Source organism: Larimichthys crocea, chromosome XIII, assembly GCF_000972845.2.
Source record: "Larimichthys crocea isolate SSNF chromosome XIII, L_crocea_2.0, whole genome shotgun sequence".
Taxonomy (NCBI): Eukaryota; Metazoa; Chordata; class Actinopteri; family Sciaenidae; genus Larimichthys; species Larimichthys crocea.
Genome location: NC_040023.1, coordinates 29,818,858 through 29,844,049, shown reverse-complemented (window position 1 = coordinate 29,844,049; position 25,192 = coordinate 29,818,858). Strand labels below are relative to the sequence as shown.

General features: G+C 40.2%; 2 protein-coding genes across 2 annotated transcripts in view; one reads left to right on the top strand and one right to left on the bottom strand.

Moving 5' to 3' along the window:
• The first annotated feature begins 161 nt into the window (after window positions 1-161).
• On the top strand, window positions 162-3,055 carry mrpl17 (mitochondrial ribosomal protein L17). Its single transcript, XM_027286350.1, has 3 exons — window positions 162-529; window positions 2,428-2,496; window positions 2,609-3,055. Exons 1-3 carry the CDS (start codon window positions 356-358, stop codon window positions 2,861-2,863), a joined length of 498 nt encoding a protein of 165 aa, XP_027142151.1. The 5' UTR covers window positions 162-355; the 3' UTR covers window positions 2,864-3,055.
• Window positions 3,056-4,811: 1,756 nt separating this feature from the next.
• The window catches only part of tmem145 (transmembrane protein 145), a 35,969-nt gene continuing 15,588 nt past the window's right edge, over window positions 4,812-25,192 (bottom strand). The window contains exons 6-15 of the mRNA XM_010741391.3: window positions 19,311-19,395; window positions 18,199-18,270; window positions 15,907-15,975; window positions 15,172-15,252; window positions 14,830-14,908; window positions 13,335-13,428; window positions 11,212-11,384; window positions 10,372-10,492; window positions 9,794-9,982; window positions 4,812-7,464 (exon numbers count right to left, since the gene is read on the bottom strand). Of these exons, the coding sequence (XP_010739693.1) occupies window positions 7,225-7,464; window positions 9,794-9,982; window positions 10,372-10,492; window positions 11,212-11,384; window positions 13,335-13,428; window positions 14,830-14,908; window positions 15,172-15,252; window positions 15,907-15,975; window positions 18,199-18,270; window positions 19,311-19,395 (1,203 nt within the window). The 3' untranslated portion in view covers window positions 4,812-7,224. The remainder of the gene's footprint in view (window positions 7,465-9,793; window positions 9,983-10,371; window positions 10,493-11,211; window positions 11,385-13,334; window positions 13,429-14,829; window positions 14,909-15,171; window positions 15,253-15,906; window positions 15,976-18,198; window positions 18,271-19,310; window positions 19,396-25,192) is intronic.

The following is a 25,192-nucleotide window of genomic DNA, read 5'->3' as shown; positions in this document are numbered from 1 at the left end:
ATTAAACCAGAGTGTCTTTCACTGCTTTTTAAGACTTTTTAAACAATAAAATCTCGATGTTTTTCCTCTTTTTATGGTTTCTAGTAGCAGTGAGTTAAGCGGAACCCTCGTGTCCTTGGTTTCTAGTAGCAGTGAGTTAAGCGGAACCCTCGTGTCCTTTAGTTTCATGATCCAGTCGGACGGATTTCACGACGCACCACCAATGTCAAACCCAGCAGCAGTTCGTGTTGTCTTCGACCTCGCTCAGGTGTGACTCTCACGTCCAGGTAACTGTGTCCAGGTAACTGTGTCCAGGTAGAGGACAGCTTTCATTAGATAACTGTGGCGTGCGTGCGGGTCAGTCTAACCGGACACGATGCGCCTCACGCTGCGAGCGTTGATCTCCCACGGCCGGGTGGCCCGGAAGATGGGTCTGGGTCCAGAGTCCCGCATCAACATGCTGCGGAACATCCTGACAGGACTGGTCCGACATGAGAGGATCGAGACCACGACGGCCCGAGCAGATGAAGTCCGTTTCTACGCCGAAAAGGTACCGACGACCTGGAGATGAAGATTATTATGACAGCATCCTGAAATGTTGATGTGAAGGATGAATGTCAGCAGACACATGGTGTCAGTAATGAAGAAATGTGTCTGCGCAATATTTAATTTATTACTTAAATCTGGCATGATTGAACGATAAACTAATGCTTGTTTTGATGCATATTAAAAATAAGAAAAGGTAAATATTTTTTAATACTCTTTATTGTTTTTTTTCCACTTTTATGAATACAAACATTGGAAAAACAAAACAGACAAAACAAACAAACCAAAACTAACGTATATGTATACGTTCATATACACATACATCCATATATACACAGTATGTAGTATACAGACATACAAAATCAGCAAGATGAGAGGAGACAGGCAAGTAAATAGTGTGTATGAAATAATAGAATGAAACAAAGTAAAAAATAAAAAGGCAGTCAGGCCTCCCCTTCCAGAAAAAGAAAAGGTAAATATAATGAGCACATTTCATCGGCCTGTTTCTAAAAAAAAAAAAAAGTTACATTAAATTATATGCATGTTTAAAAATTGATATTCATCGTCTGATGTCATGGTGAAGTGATTTTTAAAATATATAAACAGGGAACAAAACCTACAGTATCACTCTGCAGGTACATTATGAAAAGAGATTACAAAAATAAAACATACTGATGCATGATTACATTACTAACAAAGGGTTACAGCATAACATGACAACACCACATGCTTCACTGTAAACACTGTATGTGTGTACAGTGCCAGTCAGAAGATTGGACACAGTTGTCAATCAGTGTTTTAATTTTATTTTATAATTTTCTACACTGTAGACCTGCAGAGCGCCTCCACACGTAGCACTGTTACTGTTATAATTTCCCTTTATACATGCGCACCCTCATTTACATCTCACTTAAATTATACTACGCGATGCGATTCCTATGCCCGTCCCCCATTGTTAATTATATTTACGTCCTGTGCAATTACATTCATTTACACTCGACAGTTTCAATAAGCTGTGATCCTGGAAACTCTACTACATTTGCATGACAACACTTCTCGTTATAAATAGACATATGTGCATCCTAGTGTGTATACGGCCCAGTTTTAATGTGAATATATCTATATACTGGAAAGTTTATTTCTTATCCAGCTTATGTTTATCAGCTGCTGTAACAAGTGGATTTCCTCTCTTATCTTACTGTAGATTTACACTGCAGACATTTGGAGTAAACAAAAACACACGTACAACAATGTAAATTATGTTTTATATCTGAGAATCTTACTTTTGCTTTGACGGCTTAGTCGTATTATATCATTTTGAGCAGGATGTGCACACACACACAGTCAGTCACCTCTCTGTATATAATAGAGTTCAATATTAATTTAATCATCTGAGCCACGTTTACTCTTATAATCAGATTTTGTTGTGCCGTCCAGTCAGGACACTTAATAAAGGCAAAAGCATGCGGGCACTCAACAGTACGCCACTATGTGATTATTGACCATCTCGCTACAACACCACTGATACTGATTATCTAATATGTGATGCTGCATGTGTTGGCATACGTCGGTGTGTTATGCTTATTGTGATGTTTTTATCTGAAGCCCAGCCATGCTTGTGATCAGTTTAGTCATTTTTTTTAATAAAAATTTAAGCTGCAAACTGCGAGCGATTGCAATGAAAGGACATTTTAAGTCTTGCTGCAGAACCTCTGGGACCTCCTCCAGGATGCTTTAGGGTCCTTGGGCCTAGTTTGACAATCAGTGCACCACATCCCTGCTGAAATGTTCTACACTTCTAACTTTATGTAATTGCACTCACCAAAATTATTTCTGTATGAGGATAAAGAATTTATCCTTCTTCCGCACACACACTGTATGTGTTTTTTTTGTCTCTTCCAGCTGGTTGACTACGCCAAAAGGGGAGACACAGACGAGAAGGCCATGAAAATGGCCAGTTTCTGGCTGACGGTACGTGTCTGCACCTCTTCTCATCTGTGTAAAGTCATACGTTGTGCCTCTCTGAATGTTAAACAGTTGAAATGAAGTTCATGTTTAATTTGGGTCTGCTTCTACTCACCAGGAAAAGGACCTGGTTCCAAAGCTCTTCAATGTTCTCGCCCCACGGTTTGAAACTCATTCAAAGGGCTACACCCGGATGGCACGCCTCCCCAACAGAGAGAACCTGGACAGAGCTAAGATGGCCGTCTTGGAGTACAAAGGCAATCCCTTCCCGCCTCTGTATCCTGTGAAAAAAGACAATGAACTCACCCTCATAAATCAGCTTCTCAGAGGCTACAGAGAAGACAGGGCACAACAGTTGGCTACAAAAGCTTAATTAAAACCGTCCTGGTGTTGCATCCTCACTGAAGAGTGATGGTTGTGTGAAGAGATGCTGCAGATTGTGGGGTACAGAGACTGATGCATCCCGAGTCAAGACAACAGTTCCAGCTCCCGAGGCAAAGGAAAAATTCTGTAAAAGACTTTATGGCTGATAATGTATTAATAAATAAATCTTCTTTCTTAACAACAGTAACAGGTTTTCACTTCATTTCTCTGAACATTTCGTCAGCAGGTTTGCTCTGTTGATCAAGGGAACACAACAGCAGCACACAAAATGAAAAATGATCTTTTCTGGTACACATTAAAGGGAACTTCCATAAAGTTTGGGACTTGCAGGAAGAATTAAAAAAAAGAAAGAAACGAAAGTGGTCAAAAATCGAAGCAGTAGAGCCCACCAACACAACAGTATAGTGGCACACACTGTGAACAGTTTATCATATTTTTGCTATGCTGTAAGAACTTTGTAGTGGCTTTTTCCATTGTCATTCAGTTAATTTGTACTTGATAGATATCTTTGCAAGCATCCAGTACCATGTATAAAGTGTGCTGAGGAGATGCTTTTGCAGTTCGGAGACTGACCATACAAAAAACACTTTTCAGGAGGCGTCAATGTTTTCCTGAACAGATGCACTGTTACACATTGACATCGGAAGTCAAAAAAACCCACTTGGAACTATTGACTTTAGACTAATAATGTAATGTAATGGGACGTCTGATAAGACCACCCCTGCTTCTTTTTAGGAATTTGTAGCCTTCAAGTGGAGTTAAGTGATGACATCACTTTGACATCTTTAGGTTTTCATGAAAGCTTCTTGCAGAGTCACATAAGAGACAAACCATCATTTGGTGGAGAAGAAAAAGTCATTTTCTGCACCCTGGGGCTAGTACTACTCTTCATGGTGTGTGATCGTCATGTGAAAAATCTGTGGCTTGTCCATTTAGATTTTTTTTGTGTGGATATTTTAAAAATAACTGGATATATGTGAAACAGTATATCCAGTAAAGTGTATGTATATATATATATATATATATATAAAAACAACTTAAAAACTTGCTTTGCCATTTTCATGGACAAGTGACAGCAAACCTTTATCACAGCAGCCGTTTTGACATGAAATGGCACGGTAAACGCAGGTGTTACCAATGATACTAATTAAGGTTCAGGTCCATTCAGGTCAAACAGAGTCCGGTTGCTGCCGTGGTGCATGTTGGCTCTGTTACAATCAATGGAACCGAACCTTAATTAGTATCATTGGAAACACCTGAGTCTGCCCTATTTCAGGTCAAAATGGCTGCTGTGAAAAAGCAAAAGTCATTGTTTAACCCATCCACCTTTTTCTATTTATTTAAGTCCTGCTCATGTTAATTCATTACTATTACTGGGGATTATTGTATACAGCTTGGAAGTACTGACGAAAATGTGATATAATGGTTATAGACTGGTGAAAAACTTATTGAACTTGGTGAACGCTGCACAAACCCTTAAAACAATGACTGCAGTGAAAAATGTTGTGATGAATGCAGATGTAAAAAGATAAAGGCAAAATTATTTCCTCGCAAATGAACTTCATCTCACAAATTGTTGCCAAATAATGTAAGAAGTTTGAAATGCTTCTTTGAAAGACTGTGGCAGCATTCAGGCTGAAAGCCATTCACACATTTAGACTGTTAGTGGAGAACGAGTACAGACAGGCACAGTTTGTTGCGACTCTGCAGTTCAGCGGGATACTGGCAGTGGCTGTGAAATAATTAGGCTAGCCTACAGCAGATTGTGACCAGCCTGGAGTCTGTCCCCGTGGTGTTTTACTTTAATGGACTCTTGTAATGAGAACAGATTCTAAATATGATTTACAGATATTAGATCGACTCCTTTGGACACACGCCCTTGTCCTACCTGGAACAAAGACACAGTAGCCAAATAATACGTACACCCAGACAAGGACTCTAATAAAACCATAGTTTTTTATTATTTTGGCAAAAAGTGTATATGTACAGCGTATTTAGAATTGTCATTTGACACCATTAAAATGCATTTGAACAGTGCTTCAGTGATGTGCTCTTAACCAGATCGCTCTGAGTAGCCTAAAAGCTGTGCTGTTTTCTGTCATGCATACATAATGTCTTTTCTTCAAGTTCTCTCCCTTAAATGTGTCTCAGTCCTGTATTTGTATGTCAATATACACAATGTCGAAGCAGTGGTAAGAGTATCAGTAGGCCCGTCTGTTAGTCGAGTCACCCAGTGTCTATTAAGTTAAGTCATGGCAACCATAACAATAGGCAACAGCAGACAAAATGGCAGACATGCCTAATACAAACCAGACACATAATCAGGAAATAACGACTAGTACTCTAATTCAAGTATCATTCTGTTTCACAGACTAAGTTACACCTCTTACAAGTTACACACCACAGTCCTAACATCCTAAAGTACTCCATTACAGCAACATTGCCATTGATAAATCTGTGCACTATTAGCTGAGTACCACCATTTTTATGGATCAGAAATAAATGAATGGTCAAGATAAAACAGGTGAATCTGTTAGCGTCCTTTCACTGATTTTTTTTTTTTTACTTTCTGAATTGCAGGAAGTTGGTGGTAAACTCAGTTACAATGACACTCTTAGCAACTTCAGTAATTCAGCGTTAAATTACATCGACTAAAGCATGATACATTCCCTAAAAAAAATGTCCCGGACAGTCAAGATGACATTTTCAGACTGTATTTACAGGTGGATGCATCTGGAATACTACTCGATGTGGTGTAAATACAGGTTTTTAAAGCAGTCTTATAAGGTGACATCATCACGAATAAACAGACTAAGACCAGGAACATTAAAGTGCTCCATGCAGGACAGACAAAATGTACATTTGTGTTGCAGTTTTCACAGTTCATCTACAAGGCTTTTTTTTTAAAGTCATAGCTCAACGTTAGGGGACATGAAACTAGTAATATTTGCTTTGTTTTTCGCACATTTGGGACATTACAGTGAGATAAAGTCAACAAATATTCAGGTTTCAGGTACTAGACAGGGGTGAGGATGAAGTTACTTGTACTTATTTCTTTTTTTAAAGAAAATGCAGCCTCCTGCTCCAAAATCATGGATGTGTTGTAGTTGAACGCCAAAGAGAGAGAAAAAGAAATTGGAGAAAGGTTTACTATAATATTCTAGTAACTTAGAAATCACCCCTGTCTTTGTGCTGTATTGCATCAATACATTCACCAACGTCTACATACACAGAAATGACATTTTCCAGCAGGCGTATTCTGCACTCCAGTGAAAATCCAACCGATAAAGTATAATATTGGTTTAAATGTTTCATACAGCGCAAGACTGTTTTGTTCGGAATAACAAATAACAGAATTTTATCCAGTCAAAAATATACTAAAGCCTATTGTATGTATTTACAAAAAGTATAGGTTTCAATACACACAATAAGCGAATACTGTATGGTCACGTGGAGTACACACATCAGCTGTTTGGACGGGAAATACGATACAAACATGCGTGTTTTACGAGTACCTAGAAGTGCCCACAGTAAACGTGACATTTTACATTTACACATCAGCATATCAATCCAGAATAACCAGCTGCAATGAAGGCATATAAGAATATAAATTAACCCAACAAACTCCATAAAGAGTAAATATCTATGCTTTATCAAAATTTGTCAAACATAAAAAAGTTTTTTTGTTTTGTTTTTTGTTTGTTTGTTTGTTGTTGTTTTTTGTTGTTGTTTTTTTTTTACATGAATTGGATAAATGTAATTGCATGAGATTCTTTTTATGGTCACAGCACCAACTGGAATTTAATCATGTGGAAAAGAAATACATGAAAAAACAAATGCCTTTTTTTGAAATAAAACTGTATAGACTTGTAGCTCCCTCCCATTTTAGCTATTTACAAACTCCAGCAGGCACACCATCATTGCCTCATACATTTTTGAATAAAAGTATTTCAGGAATTTTGTTCATTTCCGCATCGTGCACAGCTATCATTCTATTGCTCTGGCTACATCCACTTTGTCATCTTTCTCCCTCTGTGCCTTTTACTGGTCAACATCAAATATTTATTGCTTCTTTATTCTTTAACAAGCTCAGCACTCCTATCTCACAGCCATTTCCAACCCTCTCTCCTCAATTCGGGTTATTTCCATTTACAGGTGAAAAGGGACCGTTTAGGGATTTACTTTTCTGATGATTTCTCTTCTTTGTCCATCCAAACTTGTTTCCCTTTTGTCTTTAAACAGTAACACCTTGATTTCCACTCTGACACTTCCTTTACTTGGTATTGTCATTCTTTCCGTTCCCTCCGTGCAGTCTCCTCTCTCCCGCCCTCTGTCCCGTCTTTCTCTGTCTCATGCCTTTGTCCCAAACCCTGCTCCTCCTCCGGTCTGCATGCTGAAATACTCGGTGAAGGAAGGGAGCCGGGGTGGGAGTGGGGGTGATCGTGCGGCAGGGCGTGGGGGTATTGGTGGAGGAGGTGGGGGCAATATTGACGTCAAGTCAGCAGCAGTGGTGATGATCTTCTGCTCGCTGTTCCTTGGCACCTCGGGTCCTTTACGGGCCACCGTCTCCTCCACAGTCTTCACCGGGTCCTGGAAAGAAGAAGGGAAGGTTTTACACTTTTAACCTGGTCTGATCCTCTTGGATGAAGGTTATGGGAATGTGTTGCCCTGGCCAGGGGGTCCTTGCAGAGACTGTCAGTAACACCACACTATACATCACATTTTGACAGCTTCCTCCACAGCTCACAGATGCTGTGGTGGTTATATAGGTCAGGGTAACTTGCACGTTTGGGTTTCCTGACCTCCAGTTCAGTAACTTAATTCTGCACAAACTACTATATACTTCTACTGTATAGGAGCAACATTAATATATTCATATTATGAAGGACATCTTTTATATCAATATACATCACAATGTGTGCAAAATCTAGGGCTGCAAGTAGTGATTATTTTCATGATTGATTCATCTGCCAAGTTCTTTTTTCTTTCTATCAACATTTCCAAGAGCTCAAGGTCCTGTCGTTAAATGTCTTCTTCTGTCTGACCAATGGTCTGAAACCCAAAGATATTAAATTTAGTATAATACAGTATTAATATCTGACATTTTTATGACGTTCATTCTCACATTTTAAAGCCAGAGCCCTAAAATATCTGGTGCTTTGTCTTGTAAATGACTTAAACAATTAAACAATAATTATAATACTATTTGACTCATTGCAACATTGCATCAAAAATATGATATATAAAGCAATGAACTCTGTTCCACAAACTGTTCATGTGTAAAACTAACATTTTAGTAACTAGTAATCAAGATAAATATAACATGATCAAATGATATTTCAGCCAGCCCTGCCTTCATCATACTAATGATCTGGTTTGTTCCACATAATCCACATCACACTGTTTCAGCCACAATACATCTATAGCATTTCAATGTCTACAACCTTTGAATGGCTCATCAGACATTTTTCCAAAGTTACTAAAATCCGCAGCTACAAAATTGGGCTTCTCCAGATTGGATGCTTTTATACTAAATACAACATTTTACACTTTCTGTCTTACCCATCTTGTGGAGAATTAGTTTTTATTTGTAAAAGATTTTCTAGGACAATGTTCAGTGTGGCTTATGACCACATTATTGCACAGAGAGAGCTGTGATGTGAAAAATTCACCCTCAGGGTCAAATACTGCACAACAATAAGACTGGATGCGGCACTCGGATTTACTTTGCTCTTTCACCAAATGACTCTGGTCCAATAGACTCGCTGTGTCAATGCAAGTAATTACATGCAACATTTCATTCAACAACTGCAACAAAGAGGAGAGACTCTTATTGCCCACCTTGATGCTACAGTAATAAAGACTAAAAGCTGTTGAAAATCAGGGTGTTTTATTAGACTTTTTTTTTGTATGCTCTTTCCAAATAAATGTCTGCAGCAAATGCAGCAATTCTGGTGTTGGATTTCTAACAAGAACCAGGGGAACTAAGCACATTACTCCTCTTTACACTGGCTTCCTGTTACAGAATTCATTTGCTATATGCTACAATTAAAGTGCCATTACTAGATAGTAATACATAAAGATTTATAAACATAAACACTTTGCCTCTGTGTTTCAGAGGTGACACACTTGTAAACTTGTCTGTCCTTGTTATGACTTTGTATCAGTTCTTGTGCATTGTGTCCACTTTGGGTTGCCCCTTCATGCTATGCTATTCCTGCTAGTATCTGCACATTGTATCAGTGTAGATGAAGATTCAGAGATCTTCTTCTGTCACTCATTTCTGTGCACTGTGAAAATGCAACTTCCACAGATTTGGAAGTTCCCCAAAGCTAGACAATTCATCACAGCAAACACGACACCTTAATTTAGTCTTGTCAGAGTCCACATTTAATCATTTTTTCTTTGTGCCTGAGTGTTTTCATATCAGTGCGTGCGCTATGTTATGCTGTGCTTACTGTCATTCACCCAAAGCCCACAGGAGGAGAAGGCCGTTTCCGCCAAGCAATAACCCTTTAAAAACACGTCCCCTTGCAAACTGCATTGTTACACTGATGCCTTCTAATTTGAGGCATCTTTGTTAGATGAGACAGCAGTTAATTTCAAGCTAGGTTTGACACAGTGAACTTTGATGAATCTAATTACAAATAGCAAGCGCTGCAGAATGGTCGGGAGATGTTTGGACTGGATTTAGATACACGTACTGTGCAAGAGATAAATTAGCATTCTGATGCTTGTATTTTTATTAGAAATTTATTAGAAATGAATAAATTATAAGTATTGTTTTCACATGAATGTATCTGTTAACTCATTTGCATAAATGCAGCACGTGCTCTTCTGTGTTTTCAGCTTCGGCAGCTTCGATCCAGGATAACATGCAGCATGCATCCAAAAAAAAAAAAGGTAAAGTTAAACTCACTGATTGGATGGAGAAGAGTTCAGTGAAATTGGGCTGAGAGTCTCCCAGGAAGGAGCTATTTCCATAGGCATGATGGGGGAAACTTTCTGCCCCCTCTCCTCCTTTTGGACTGGACAGCAGGATCCCGATCTGGGACGTCCGAACATGATACGGGAAGTTCTTATTGGCTGCTGAAGGTCGCGTGATAACCTGAGGTTCAAAAGGATGAAAACACCTGATGATTTCCACTTTTACATAGAAAATCTATTTATAAACAGTATGTACCGTAGCTAACACACAGCCAGATATTGTAATATAAAGTCCAATCCAAGTGAGAATTGTACAGCATGCAGTGAGCAGGAATATAAAAGTGAATTTGCGTGAGTCGTATGGCCCATTAGTAAAGAACAATGTGTCGAAGGTGAGGAGGAGGTAGATAATGATGTGTGGAGGAGACAATCAGCATGAGGCAGTTATGACTCAGGGATAGTGAATAATGTATGACTGACAGTGGTAATAATGACTTGTGAATAATATGAACTATGTACAAGTGCAAGGGTCCGCATGAGAGCGTGCGTGTGTGTGTGTGCGTTACGAACAAGGAAGACGATGTGAGCGTAGAGGTGGATGCCGAGCTGAATGCCGTTGACGATCTTCTCCCGGGCCCAACGAGGAATCCCAAAGTTGGCGATCAGAGCCATAACGGGCACTGCGAAAAACCTGCGGAAAGACAAGTGAGTAGATTCAGGATAACGGTGTGGAAAAAACACATTGAGAAAATATGAGAAGAGAGTTTGATGGTGAAAGAAAGAGAGAGCAGATAGAGTGGAAATAGATGTAAAGCACAGAGGAATGATAAAGACGGGAGGAGAGGCGTAGATAATGAGGCGGGAGATATGGCATCAATGAGAGTGAAATACAGAGATAATATTAGTCTTTGTAATCGACTCCCATGCTATTATACACAGTGAGTGAAGGGCAGGGAAGCTGAGCGGTGTATGTAGAAGGGTTTTTTTCTCGGAGTGGCGTAAATGAAAAACGCTACTTTCCAGTACAAAGCTTTTTTTTGTTTTTTTAATCAAGCCTGCATATATGAGAGCATAAATCATTCTAATTGAAGAGACCTAATCTGCTCAGTAAAAATAGATATTTTCCTCTAGCAAACATTCGCTCAAGTACAATTATCTACAGTGTTAGCAGAGCTCAAGAGTTGGATACATAACGCTGTATAAAAGGGGTAGTGTAAAATAAACAACTTTTCATTCCCGGACCACTAAAGCATTAGCTATGTTGTGCACATTTTTACAGAGTGGCATAAATTATTCAAATAGGAGAGACCTCAAACAGGAAAATATGTATTTTCCTACTCCTTCAATCTCTCATTCAGGTGCTATTATCCGCAGCAAGGGCAGAGTGGGGGGAGGCTGTGTGGGTCTCACCATAGTGTGTATGTGGTGAAGAAAGGAACGTAGAAGGGCTGTTTCTCAGGGTAGTGTTTCAGAGAGACGAGCACGGCGTAGCAGAACCACACGTAGGCCAGCAGCTGCAGGCCCATCAGTCCATAGCCCGCTGGGCTGTCGTAGGCATACAGCACTTCACCTGGGTCAAAGAACTGGCACAGGAACATGACACATTATGCCGAAATGAAGACAAACACATTAAAAACAAGCCAAACTTTTACACAAACTAGAAAAGAAGCATATATTGGCTTGACTACACATAAAAGTCTGTGCCCTAATTACTAAGATGGATTGCTCGTGGTTCGGCTGATGCACTGCGATGACCGAGCCAAAGCTCAGCTTGTAGTGTTCTCTGCGAGTCTTTGACATTGACACTTTTTTTTTCCACAACTAGGTCATCGGCATGTGTGCGCACAAGCTTGTGGACGTGTGTGTGTGTGTGCTTGTATCTGCGGACACTAGATTGCATTTCACAGTCGAGTGAGTGGATAGCATTGGCCACCATACAGTGTTACCCTTGCTACATAATGTATAGGTCTGGCGGCTCGCTGTGGAGCTTCTTGGGATCCAACCGGCCAACCAGAGCCCGTCAGATCCAGGAACACTCTTCAAGTCTTTATTTCAGTCCCAATTGTAACCTAGTTTGGCATATTTTTAGCAGGAGCTCTCCTGAGTTTTGAGCTCTTTAATAGCAGGGACCATGTAAGAGGGCAGGCAGCAGATAAATTACACTGCTTCAGATCCACATATTGCAGTGCGAGAGATGGCTATAGGCTCCAGTTAAATATAGCATGAATACTTCCACTGCACTATTCCCACTGGGTCATTATCACACTGTATTCAGAAAACTCTAATCCACTGGCTCTAAATGTGCCATCATTACATCTGACTACACTGAAGCCTCTGCATTATGCAGAGATGTATGTAATTGTGACACTCCTGAGTGTGTGATTAATTCATAAGCTCATACGCTCAGCATCATAGCTGGTGAAATCTGTTTCCGTCTTCACACATGCACAGATGCTGTAATTAATGAGTGGAGTCTAACTTTCCAATCCCAAGAAACCTTAAAGAAACAGTCGTTGATGTAGGATTTATTATCTCAGGTACAGTAGTAAGTACTGCAAACCTCTTCTGCCCCTTAACAATCAACTTGATGCATATTCATAATTAGCAATGTATCAGTGTAATGAGTGATTTGACAGAAAAAGGCACTGATTTGTGGGCGTAACTCCTCCATGAATCATTACGAGATTATATAAAAAAAAAGCCAAAGAGAGCAATAATACAGGTGCAGATACTGCGTCAAGCACTGTCTAGACAGAAATCTTGCATCCAGTCATCCTGAGCGTAATTCAGACGCTGCTTTCAAGTCACATCTGAAGAGGAGGAACTCGGAAGCGTTCATGTTTTACTAGCCGGGATCTGAATTTCAAATAGAAATAACCAAACTGGAGCAAACTTTGCTTTTAGTAACTGCTGTGCAGATGATTTTATTCGTGTGAAATCAGGACTGCCGCTAAAGATTAGTTTCACTGCTGAATTTTCTGTCAGTTACTTCCTCCAATTAAATGATTAATCTTTGTCTGTGAAGTGTCAGAAATGATTGAAAATGTGCATCAGAATTCCCCAGAGCCTAAGCTGAAGTCTTCATATTGTTTGTTCTGTCAACTCAATGGTTGAAATTTACATAATATAAAAGACATGATATAATAGATGGAATTTAACAATTTATTCTGAAAACTGTTAATTATTTTCACAAATGCTGAAAATTAATCGTGTTGACAAACTTCTAGCTCTTCCTACGTACGTATTTATAAATGACAGAATTATTCCCACTTGGCAGAAAATCCACATAATTATTGCCCAACTAGATATTGGTGAGGAAAGTGGAGGAGTTGAGTGTTGGTGCTGAAACAGGTTGCCAGTTCTTATATTTGAAATTCATTAACAACCACTGTGTTAATACATAAATAAACCCAGTGGCTTAGCAATTTCTTTCCAAAAAAAAAGTCCATATATTAATCAATAATTAAAACATTCATTAGTTGTAGTGTTGACTATAGTGCAGTGTAATGTACTGTGTGTGTGTGTGTGCATACCTCTGCCTCGTAGATGAAGAGGATGACGTAGGTGATTGTGTAGACGGTCATGTAGATGCTCAACTTAACCGACCCGCTGTGACTGATCCTCGCCCTGACACACATTAACACACACACACACAAACAGGATCAGAGTTCACACAGAAGTCATTCACACAGAAGATAAGAAACAAAACAAAACACACAAAATCATGCGTTTGGTTCTTTACACTCGAAGGAAAGACAGCTTCATCTAAAAGCAGCTATTCAGCACCACACAGCACTGGCATGCTTAACTCAGACTTTTCCATATATATACTGTATATATAAATAAAACGGCTGCAGACTCATGGACACGGCAGGCTGTGAAAGGCACCCGTGCTTACAAAAGCAGAAATGAATACTTCTCTATTTGCACAGCAGCCATCAAATACAAATAGAAGCAATTCTAGCATTAAGCCTTCATCAGCATTTCAAACGTCTTTTTGCTCAGACTAATTCAACACCACACACCAGAGAAAAACATATTAAAGTTGTGGGGTAGTTCTCTCCAAACTGTCAACTTATCAGCTACTCCAGATAAACAGATGTGTTTTTAGCTTGATGGTGATGCAGTTTTAAGGTTATTCACTGGGGTTTTTAGAGGTTTTTAATAAGTGAGAGCGATCACAGAATCCAGAGAACCCAGAGGAGGATGTAATCCCTCCATCCTTAAAAAAAAGCCTGCTTAAATGTTGCAACCTCAGTTTCCACTACAAGAGTTCACTCTGGAAATGAGCCACAGAGATGCAAGTTGGTCCTGAAGCAGGATTAATCTTCAAACTATGAGCAATGATTTAGATGATGTATCACCACGAATCAAAACTCAAACCTTGTGAACAGACTATTTACATTTTTTTTAAAAAAACATTCATCGTGCCCTTTTCTCACATAAACCTGACTACTTCTGGGGACAGCTGGGCAGAAATGTAACCACATCTCAAGAACCGCACATTTCCAAATTGGAACTGGACAACTGAAAAGACTGCTGACAGCTGGAGGAGTAAGCCATTTGTCCAGTCAGGTGTGAGAAGGAGTGATACATGCTGATGCTCCAGCAAAGGAGAGTACTCGTAAATCATTTATTGTGCAGGATATCTGAAATGATGCCTGTCGCAAGCAAATGTCCACTAAACCTTACTAGAAAACAGTGAGTGAGCCAAAAAATAAAAAAAGAAAGAAATGTCAGCTGGCTTTGAAAGGGCAAACATCACCCTTCAGCAGACATAAAAACAGACAGTTCACAACAGAGCAGCAGCCGCCTGTCACGTTCCCCAGATGTGTCAGGTGTTCATCCAAACTATCAGACACGGTGTACCTAACAGACCTTTAGACTGACGCCTAACATTGTCATGTCATGAGATGACTGTGACAGCGAAGCCTGACTGTGGCAGCACAGAACACATCTGTGCAAGGTGACAGGTTTGCATAAACAGAGACACACAGAGGCACAAAAGCTGCAAAAAAAAAACCCCACCTGGTCACAGTGAAACCTTTGCCCAATAATATGAGCATCAGAAGAAACACCAAGAAACTGACGGAGAACAGTAATTTCCCTGGAGACAAAGAGAAAGTAAGAGAGAGAGAGAGAGAAGACAGAGGGGTAATTAGGCCGTGGTTTCCGAATCTGTAATATCAGAGGAGAAAGATAAAATCAGGTCGGCACACACATATGTGCATACACGCATACACAAGAACCATGCATGAATTTGCCTATGCACTTCCATCATCTTCCACTCATACATTCTGCTCGGGTAGTGAGTGCAGAGTGCAGGGGCAGTGTCAGTCAGTCAGTGGCCGACGCAGGAGAAGGACTCACCAAGTATTTTCAGGCTGCCGTTGCCGACTCCATCTCTAGCATACAGGCCCCAGTAGACACAATGGAACAACAGGCTGAGCACTGCCAAATGGGAAAGATGCAGGCGGGAGACAAGAGAAAGGGAGAAGGAGGGAGAAGAGAGGAGAGGGGGGGAAGAAAGAGATGGGAGAGCAACAGAGAAGCGGAGCCGGCAGGGGTAGTTATCAAGAAGAAGAAAGAGAAGAGGTAGAAAAGAAGAAGATGTCAGAGAGAAGAAGCAAAGAAAAGATTAAGAACAGAGACAGAGACACAGGGTAGGAGAAATGGGGAGAAGAGAAGCGAGACAGAAAAGAATTGATAAAAGGAGATAAAAGGGAGAGAGAGAGAGAGAGAGAGAGAGAGAGAGAGAGAGAGAATTTAAAGGTGGCAAAAGAATCGAGAAGGGATTTGGAGAGGGGACAAGCAAGCGAGAAGGAAGAAAACGAGATAAGGGGGGGGAGGTGGGGGGTGAAAAAGGAGAGGATACGGTAAGAAGAGCGAGGGGAGTTTCAGTCAGTAACAGCATGCTCCACTGAACACTGTAACGCAGCACGGCTGTTTGCAATAGTTCCTATTCAGAGGCTAATAAGGGAGATAATATCTTGGTTCTTGAAGATAGGATTAAGGTATGAGGTGCTGCAGCCATGCGAGAGGCTTATCATCTTGAGTGTGCAAGTGTGTGTGTGTGTGTGTGTCTCTGTTTGGAACAGATCTCACCTTCTACACCTGCCGCCGTCATAAACATTTTGTAGGTTGTGTGAAGAAGCTGTCTTCCCTTTAGATTATCTGCAGGGGGATAAAAAACAGAATGAGGTGATGGAGGTGTGTGTGTGTGTGTGTGTGTTGGTGAGGGTAGAGATAAAAAGGATGGAGATATGCTAACAGATGGTGAAGGAGAGGGAGGGAGGTACAGAGAGAAGAGGAAAGAAAAGTTACAAGGGAATGGGCCAGATAAATGAGGGGAGCGACCATTAGTATGCATCCATCTTGCGATGTTCGTCTCTAGATGAGGCCTGATACATCTTCCCTCTCCTCTCACTTTAATCTGGGAGGAAATATTTTTAATGTGTATTTAAGCAGGCAATTTTACTACCAAAACACTCCTACAAACATTAGTCGCCCGGGGGAAAATTTACAACAGGAGGCAGGGCTATAAATGTCCACACACACACACACACACACACACACACACACACACACACACACACACACACACGGCTGCCCTGTATAACCACAGGCAAGGCCAGCCAAATGCCACTGGATCCTCCTGTGATTTCCTCAAAGGTAATGATGTCGGTCAAAGGAACATTTCATCTAGAAATGAAAATCCTGTCATCTTCTCCTGACTCCAGTATTTTATAACCTTTTAAATCTTCCCTGTTTTTATCATCTGCATATATCTGTGACATCATTTTTCATTTATGTGGAAGTAATAAGTGCCTTTGGACTGTTTTTCCTTGATTTATACAACTTTATTTTATTCATTTTTTTTTTTTTTGCTTGATTGTGACTTGTGACGCATATAAATAAATTTCAATAGAACTCCAGCGTCCATGTCATGTCAACGAAGTTGGCAGAAGCAGCATACAGCAGAAGATAGAGTAGTTCATTCATTCAAAGCCTCCTTCCAATCTGCATAAAATCACAATAAGATTTCAGCTGAATCCAACAGTCAAAAGATGTATTTGCACCTCATTATGTAGTTTTATTCCTCTGCAGTTTGGCAAGCAAAGCCAGAAATAAACTTCCCCTAACTGCCTGTATTTAAAGTTATGACAGGTTGACTTCATTATTAACTAAAGTACTCATTTTTCAATGCATGATTACAAAACGAGTTCATTTGAGGATTTTGAAGGATAGTTTTGGAGCTTAATATCCAGGATGACTTCACATAAAGTAAGTATTTTCTCCTGCACATCTTGTTGTATCTAGCCATGCAGATTGTTTTGGTCTCACTAGCCCAGATAGTCCAGAAGTCTGAGATTTCTGGCTTGGTAAATGGACTTTCTGATCTACCGGCCCCTCAAAGCACTTTCATACACTGATGATTCCTTCCTTTTCAAAGCTCTCACACTGAGACTAAGCTCACCCATACACACATTTACACAACCTTACAGCCATCGGGAGCAGGGAGTTCTTTGAGCAGTATTTTGCTCGGGGATACTTCAACTGGACCCGGGGAGCCGGGAATCGAAAGAGCAACTTTGTAGATGACCTGTTTTACCGTCAGAGACACAGCCCCTAGCAGTCTTCACACCAATAAAATGGTGAAAAAAAACAAAATAAATAAAACTGAATAGGATAATCATTTCCTCAGAAACAAACATGTTAATGGCCTGGATAATAAAACCAGCACTATCTGCAGAGTAGCTCTCAAGCTGAAGGTTGGGAACACCGCAAATGATGATTAAATTCATAAGAAAGAAAACATTGCTGTTGCACTGAATTTAGTTTGTTGTTTTTTTACAATGTTTTTTCTTTGTGATACTTTCACTTCTTCAATCTGAAAAGGAAAAATTCAGTTGAACTCATCTCCACATTAAAAGGTCCTAACATGTGATGTTGGGGCATTTGTTCATTTTTAAAGGATAACAAGCCAAAAAAAGAAACCACTGCACCAGATATTTTGCTCTCAGCTGCTTCAGGTTATTTGAGCTGTGACCTTCGTGTGACAAACTCGCTTCACTAACCTTAAGTCTACCGCTACCTTTGCCAGTCAACCGTACACCTCTACACAAAAACCAAACTCCGCTGCCACCCGTCTCTCACTCCAGCTCTCTATGTTGCTCTCTATGCTCCTTTCTGCCCCCCAAATAATAGGTGCATGCGCCACCTTTACTTACTGGATGAAACATGAAGACTTACTCACATCTCATCAAGAAAACATCAAGATTTTATAATAGATATGAGGAAAAGGGCACTTAGTAAGTTCTGCGTGCTTTGAGAGCCTGGAAGCATAGAAGAAAAGGGAGAATGAGAGATACAGTAAGTGGAAAAGACAGTACTTACAGGCAAAGTAGCAGGAGATGAGGAACACCATGGAGAAGATGACCAGGAACGTGATGTCCGTCTCCAAGATTCCTGTAGATAGGGAAGGTGGAGGAAGTAGAGGAGGGGACGAATAATTGATGAGAAAGAAAGATGGCAAAGACAGAGGAAGATGGGTAAAGGAGAAACAGAAAGGTACAGGAGAGGAGGTGGAATGAAAGCCAGAAAATAAAGGAGTCAGTAAGGTTTAGAGAATATCAAGGTGAAGAAGACAGGGGGACCACAGAGGGAGAAAAAAAGTAGAAAAACAACAGAAGTATGAAAAATCCAAAGAGGCAGGCATTTTCTATTCTTGGGTTACACAAGGTCATGTGTGGGCCTTGAGGTCCTCGGCAGTATTAGTTGTTTGGCTTTAATTGGGAACAGTACAGTAGGTGCCAGCCTATCTCAACAATGTGGTGTCCAGGGTCGAAGAGACCTATTGTTGCCTTGGACATAATAGATAGCTTGCTGTTGACGTTCCAATCTGCGTAAACAGACATCTGTGTCTCCAGACTAGAATATGCTGACAATAACACCTGCATGAATAAAAACATTCTCTAATTCTGGGCATGTAGTATTTGTGGTGTTATCTTGGGGTTTAAAATCGATCCACCAGGATGAGTTGGGCAGAATGTGAGACCGACTCAGGCACTTCTGATGAACTTTGAGAGTGTCTCTAATTCTCCTTGGGCCAAGCGTCAATAAATAAAATAGCATAAGACATCAGAGGCTCCTGAACACTTTCTTTCCTCCTGACGTCAACATTGACCATTGATTTCAGGAATTTCTCCACAACAATGACGTGAGGATATTGGATTAGTTAAGAAACACAGAGACAGTAAAGCAGAGTGGGAGAGAGAGAGAGAGAACATTGGAAATGAAGGAATAATTCATTTAGAAGCTACTCTGGGCGGCTTCTTCTTTTCATCCCTTCGTCTCAGTTCATCTATCATCATTAATTCATTCAACCGTCCCTTCATTATTGTAATTTGTTCAGTTCAGTGTGCTTTATTGGCCGTGCTAAGTGGTGTTGGCTTGTGCCATCAGCGATTCATTCCATAATCTCTCTCTTTCTGTCTAATCACTCTTACCGAACTCATCTGCAGAGAAATGCTGCGTCCAGAAAGACTGGCCATTGGTCAGTTTCATCTCATACTCGAGCCGCAAGCCATCGCCCTGAGAGAGAGAGAGAAGAGAGAGAAGCAAAAGAGGAGGGAGAGACTTCTTACATTATTACAGGCTTTGTGATCTGTACAAATTATACATTAGTGCTTAGAGCTGTATTGGACAATTCTGCAGGTTGAAATGTCAGTGAGAGGTAGATAGATTTTTAAACATTACTCCTCTGACATTTTGCTTCTTCATTATAAATTGACAGTTAAGACCCACACGGCCTTTTGGGGTAGAGTAAAAATATGTTAGCTGGTTGTGATACCAACATTACAGTTAAAGTGCATGAACTTTAGAGTGCTGGATCACAGCACATGTAGGAAGCAGAGGACACTGATGAAATAATATCAAACATCTTGGTATCTATATATAAATGTCAATATAATATGAGGATGAAAACTGGCACATTCACAGAATATTCATAATAATATACCCATGAGAATAAGGAGTCCAGCTGAAATTAAATTGCATATTTCTTTCTGCTACAGCATCTGTAAATCACATGTGCTATTTCTCCTGTGAAAAACAAAATCGGAAGCCAAACAGGGAGACTTGTTTATATTTTTGGTTTCATGATCTGTCAGAATACTGTTAGTTCTTCCTCTGCTTCAATGGTAGAACTTCTTAACCTAGTGAGGCAGATGTACTCGCAAGATCACACAAACAAGTGAAAAATCAATTTTTGCCAGGCTTCCAGCTATGTGTTTATGTCTGAGCACAGCGGTTACGGATGAATCTCAAACTATGAGGACCTACCGACAACTACAGGCATGGTTTAAAACCAGGTGTGTGTTATGAAAACTAAAAAACAGTGGCAGCTGGATAGCTGCCGCGAGCATCAGTTGAATCAGAACTGGAGACTATGTCTTTATTGAAAGAAGAGCGAAGAACGGCACTAAAGGCTTTTCTTGATGGAAACTCTTCTTGGTCAACTGGCTTTGGCTTTGTTAAATGGTTTGTTGATCTGATCTGGTTGAGGTTTGCCACCAGGCCTGTATTTTTTGAAAGTCTGCCCGGCCTTTTCCAACCTCCCCAGATGGTTTTGTGTGACACCACAGACACGTTAAAAACTTCTGGGTTTGTTTGAAATCTTCTGGTATGTGTGCTGATACAAAAGTCAACTCTGCAACCCGTACAAAAAATGAAACTTTATTTTCCAGCCAGCAAGATAATGAACACGTTTGCAGAAAAGCCTTTTTTTCTTTTTAAATTATTGAACAAAAGAAGCCGTAGATCTCAAAAAGCTAAATACACTCTGAACAGCCATATAAGAACTAAGAAGAACTAAGAATAAAAAGAAGACGACTGCTACTTTGTTGGTACCAAAAAAGTACTGTGGTTTGACTTATTAATAATGTTGGCATGATGACTAAGCAGGTAGAAAGTTTGAAATCTCAGCACAGGCAATCAGAGATACAGCAACTAAGACCAGGGAAACACAATTCTAAACTATACCAACAAATTGTTCCACTGATTCTTCACATCAAGTTGTTTTGTGTGAGGGAACAGGGAAAATGTAACACATCAGTGGATCGGCTGCTCTCCACTGTCGCCGCTTTAGGATTTGTGTTTTAACATAAAATTCTTGCCTAGTGTAATTCTAAGAGCACAGACTTCTTTAAACCTTTTCTGTTATAAGAGGAGCAATGTATCCAAATCCTCTCTGGGGAGGGACACACTGTTGGTTTAGCTGCCCGCTGTAATTGTGCCACATAGTTAGTCAATCCCCCCCCCAGCTGGCCTGAAAGTGCCTCAGGATACCTCAGGAGGAAGTTAGTGAAGAAAAAAAAGAGGAATCTAGGCTGTTCTGCTTGCTGTGCGGCCAATGAGAAGATGACTCAGATTAGCAGGAAGGACGGGTGGATGGATCATTTCCATAGCAACAGTTTTCTTCACTTTAATGCAGAGGATTCTTGTTTTTTATTATTAATAGTGTGACACACATCAATTATTTGTTAGGCTCATTATAATTCGAGCAGATATAATTGTGCTACGTCGCAGTGCTATGACAGAGAGCACAAAAAGAAGATATTCGGGGACAAAAACATGCAGGAAAGGAGAAATGCCAGAGAGGACATGAACGTACCTGTGTGGTAAACCACAGGTGGAATGATGTTAATCTTTGGCAGTCACACAAGTAAAAAGTGTCAGACTGAAGCGACTTTGTGGGGGGGGTAAGAAAAAACAAGGGACGGGGAACAGAGAACAAGAGGATGGGAGTAAGGGAGGGGGCCGAGATGGGTTTGACAATCAGAGCACAGAAAGCTCATTTCACACATACAAGTTCAAAGCCGATGGAGTTCGCGCTTGTTGCTGTGGAGCGAGGGAAAAGAGAGGGGGAGGAAGAAAAAGACTTTGATTCCATTTGGCAGCCTGAGACTCCATCTCACTCCCTCTATCAAAAAGGGCGAGAAGCATGGAGCGTGCAGTGCCACAAAATCAATACAGACACAAAGAGCAAGGAGACAGAGATAAAGAGAGTGATAGATGTAGAGGGGGAGAAAGTAAAAAAAAAAAAAACAGGTACAGGAGAAAGCAGAATGAAGAAAAAGGAGCAAATGCAAAGAGGGTAAGGGGAGATGGATGCAGGCGAGAGGATAAATGAGGGAAGTAGCAGCACTTCACACAGCAGGGATCATCTCTCCGCGGGACTGACAGGATGATTTGGGAGGTTTGCTTGTTGGTTTCAGGTGTAAAAGGCATCTGTTTCTGATATACTGTACTGATAAATTACACAGTGAAGGTGCTCTCACCCAAACACCTGTGCAGTCTGGTACACCTTGTGCTCCCCAGGGATTCTGATAGCTGCATTTAAAAAGGACGTGTGAGAGTCTTTGGAGAGTTTGGATCATGTCTCTAGAACATGTAAGTGTTTCTCAGAAAACTGTGTGTGCAGTTATACCCACTGGACATCTAAATATTATATCCATATGTCATTCTACCACCAGGATCATTTAATTAGAGAGCAGAGACCACAATATCCTAACATGTAATCACTAGCAGTGACTAGCAAAACATACCACTACATCTAATGTTTTTGGATTACTATTACTGCTGCATTACTTGTATGTTGCATTCTCCTACTGAGAGCTGATTTGAACTACATTACACACAGCTGTTAATACTATAGCTTAATCTACAGCAATGGATCATATATTATAGGATCATGACAAGTTTGCAGTGTCGGAACCTAAAATTAAGTTTCATGAAGAAAAATAACCCTGTTTTCAGTTTTGTGAAAATGCATTTTCCAGATAATCCAAGGTTAAATTAGTTCCTTTAGTTTATGAATAAGAAGAATCTTCTCAACGCATAAAAGGAACTTTTAGTCCATCATTTCATCAGAGGCAAATGGAGAGAAACAAATGGTTTTTACTGGACAGGAAGGGTACGAATAATTGTAATCTGAAAAGTAACCAGTATTTAAAGCTGTCAGACAAATGTAGTTGAGAAGAAATAACACTGCTTGCCTCTGAGATAAAGTTAGTGGGCATGCTTAAGTAAGTTAAGTATTACCTTAAGTAAGTAAGTATTATTAGTAAGTACAAGTACCTCAAATGTGGCATTTAACTAAATGTACTGAGTGACATTTCACCACTGGTCACTAGTAGTTTTACTACAAACCTTTGTATATTGAATTTGACATGTGAAATGGATAGAATGTCCCTTTAATATTATAACAACCATCATCGTTAAAGTATTTTCGCCCAGCCACAAAAGCATGAGCGAGGTTGCAGTACTAATGCTGTGCTATTAGGCCTGGCTCTGGGTTGGTACTCCAATTTATCCTGACATTGTTGTTGAGGAATTGGACTGGCCTGTAAAAAGCCCTGACCTCAACTCCATCGAACAAAGTCAGGAAAAAAAACTCCCTTTATGGACTTCATGGTGAAACAGGAAAGGGTCTTTGCCAAACTGCTCCAACAAATCAATAGTTAATTAGACAACACACCAGACCCACTGCTGTCCACTTTTGACCGCATAGTGTAGAGCTGACGAGAATCTGACATCAAGATAATTGAGAAAATAATCATCAGGTTAGTAATAACTGTAGCCGGTAATTAAAAAATTGTTAGTACCTATGAAGTATTAGTATTTCATATACTAAGTTTTTGTTCACTGTGTACAAATCACCAGGTCTATTAATTTCCTATAAAAGGTGAATATCTCTCCCAAAACACTTGCAACACTGCCAAAAAACTCTTTTGTTATTTCCTTAAGATATTAAAGAAGAGCAATGTTTTGAGCCGAAACTGGCTCTAAGATAAGGATCCTTCTTCTGTATGTGACTGTATTGCTGAGATATCTCCATAAAGAGATATAGTTGTTGACTGAGTCCTGTACAGAATACAGCAGATGTGGGTGTGTTGGACTATAAAAGATGAGTCACCTGTATAAGTTGACAGCTGAGAAATTTCAGCCATTTTAGTGGCCTGTCCCATTACAGTCAGTCTAATTTCAGTGCTTCCTGCTGAGGTAATTGTGTTTCATTAACAGCGGTTCAGCTCAGCATAATATAGCCGAGGTTGATTACAGCCATTCAAAGCTTTCCAATTTTTCGACTTCTATTTGAGAGACCACAAGGATAAATGCCTATAAAACTACTGCTCAGGCAACAGTTGCTGGGGTCAATGGCAAGCAATGACGCCAGGCTATTGAGCCGTTTTCGTTTTAAGTTAATTATATAACAAGTTTGACCTAATGAGTTTTATTACTCCATATCAGAGAAATAGTTGCCTTTCCAAAACCTTATAGCAGTACAAGACTACACAAATGCAATTACAGAGAGTAATGCAAAGACATCTTCGGGAGAAAAGCCTGCTAATTTTACTGAAATTTGTTTACTCTGGCAACTTAATCTGAAAAACATTCATCCTGACTGCCTCTGCTCTATAATTTGTGGTGACCCGAGTTTTATTTATGATAAAATACTGATTATTTGCCAGCCTTGAGGTTTCCTGCTATAATTAATCAAGTTAAATTGCATGGAAATGTTAAATCACCTCACATTTTTATCATTTTGTGGAGGCAAGTTAACATCTGTGGATTGTGGCTTGTGAGCTGATTTAGATGAGGATGGATTCAGCACAAGACTGAAGATACAAAGTACAAGAAGATACAAAGTACAAGAAAGAAGAGCTGGAACACAGTAACAGGGACAAAGAGGAGAAATATGTAGTAGCACATAAAAGTGATGGTGCAGGGAAAAATGCTTGGAATGAGCATGAGTCAAAGACAAATGAGACCAGGGAGATGGCAAGATGGAGAGGAAAAACACAATTAGAGACAGGCTGAAAGAGAGGAGCGGGAGACGGAGAGGTAAATAGATATGAAATGGCGCAGAGCACGTCACAGCTTGGTGACAGAGTTGAAAGAGAGCAGGACGCAGCCAAACATTGTGAGCGACAGAGGTAGGAAAGATGGAAAGGTGTGAAAGCGAGCAGCGGGAAACGAGGGGTGGAAATTGGCTGCGGGGATGCAGCGTGCATATGTCCTCGGGACTGGAGACGGGCTTTTATACTTCAGTCCAACAGCATTAGGCAGTGTGTCTATCAGCGGACGTTGGCATGACACTAAACCACACTCCACAGGAAGCATCCGTTCTAATCATATCCCTCTTTAGCCAGTGCTCTCAACCGACAGCACAAAAACAAACAGAGAAAAAAACAAAATTCTCTCAGACACAAAGCACTGATCTAACCCAGAGTATGACACTGATAGGCAGGCAGACATACAGTTATTCACAGTTAGCAGGAATAGTACTTATTCACCCTTTTCCTTGCCCACTTTTACCAACATGAAA

Excerpts from the sequence above, each read along its gene's own strand:
- mrpl17 (XM_027286350.1), top strand. The coding sequence starts at position 356 with ATGCGCCTCACGCTGCGAGCGTTGATCTCCCACGGCCGGGTGGCCCGG. Across the intron at positions 530-2,427 it reads TCCGTTTCTACGCCGAAAAG|CTGGTTGACTACGCCAAAAG; the intron begins GTACCGACGACC and ends TGTCTCTTCCAG. Across the intron at positions 2,497-2,608 it reads TGGCCAGTTTCTGGCTGACG|GAAAAGGACCTGGTTCCAAA; the intron begins GTACGTGTCTGC and ends TCTACTCACCAG.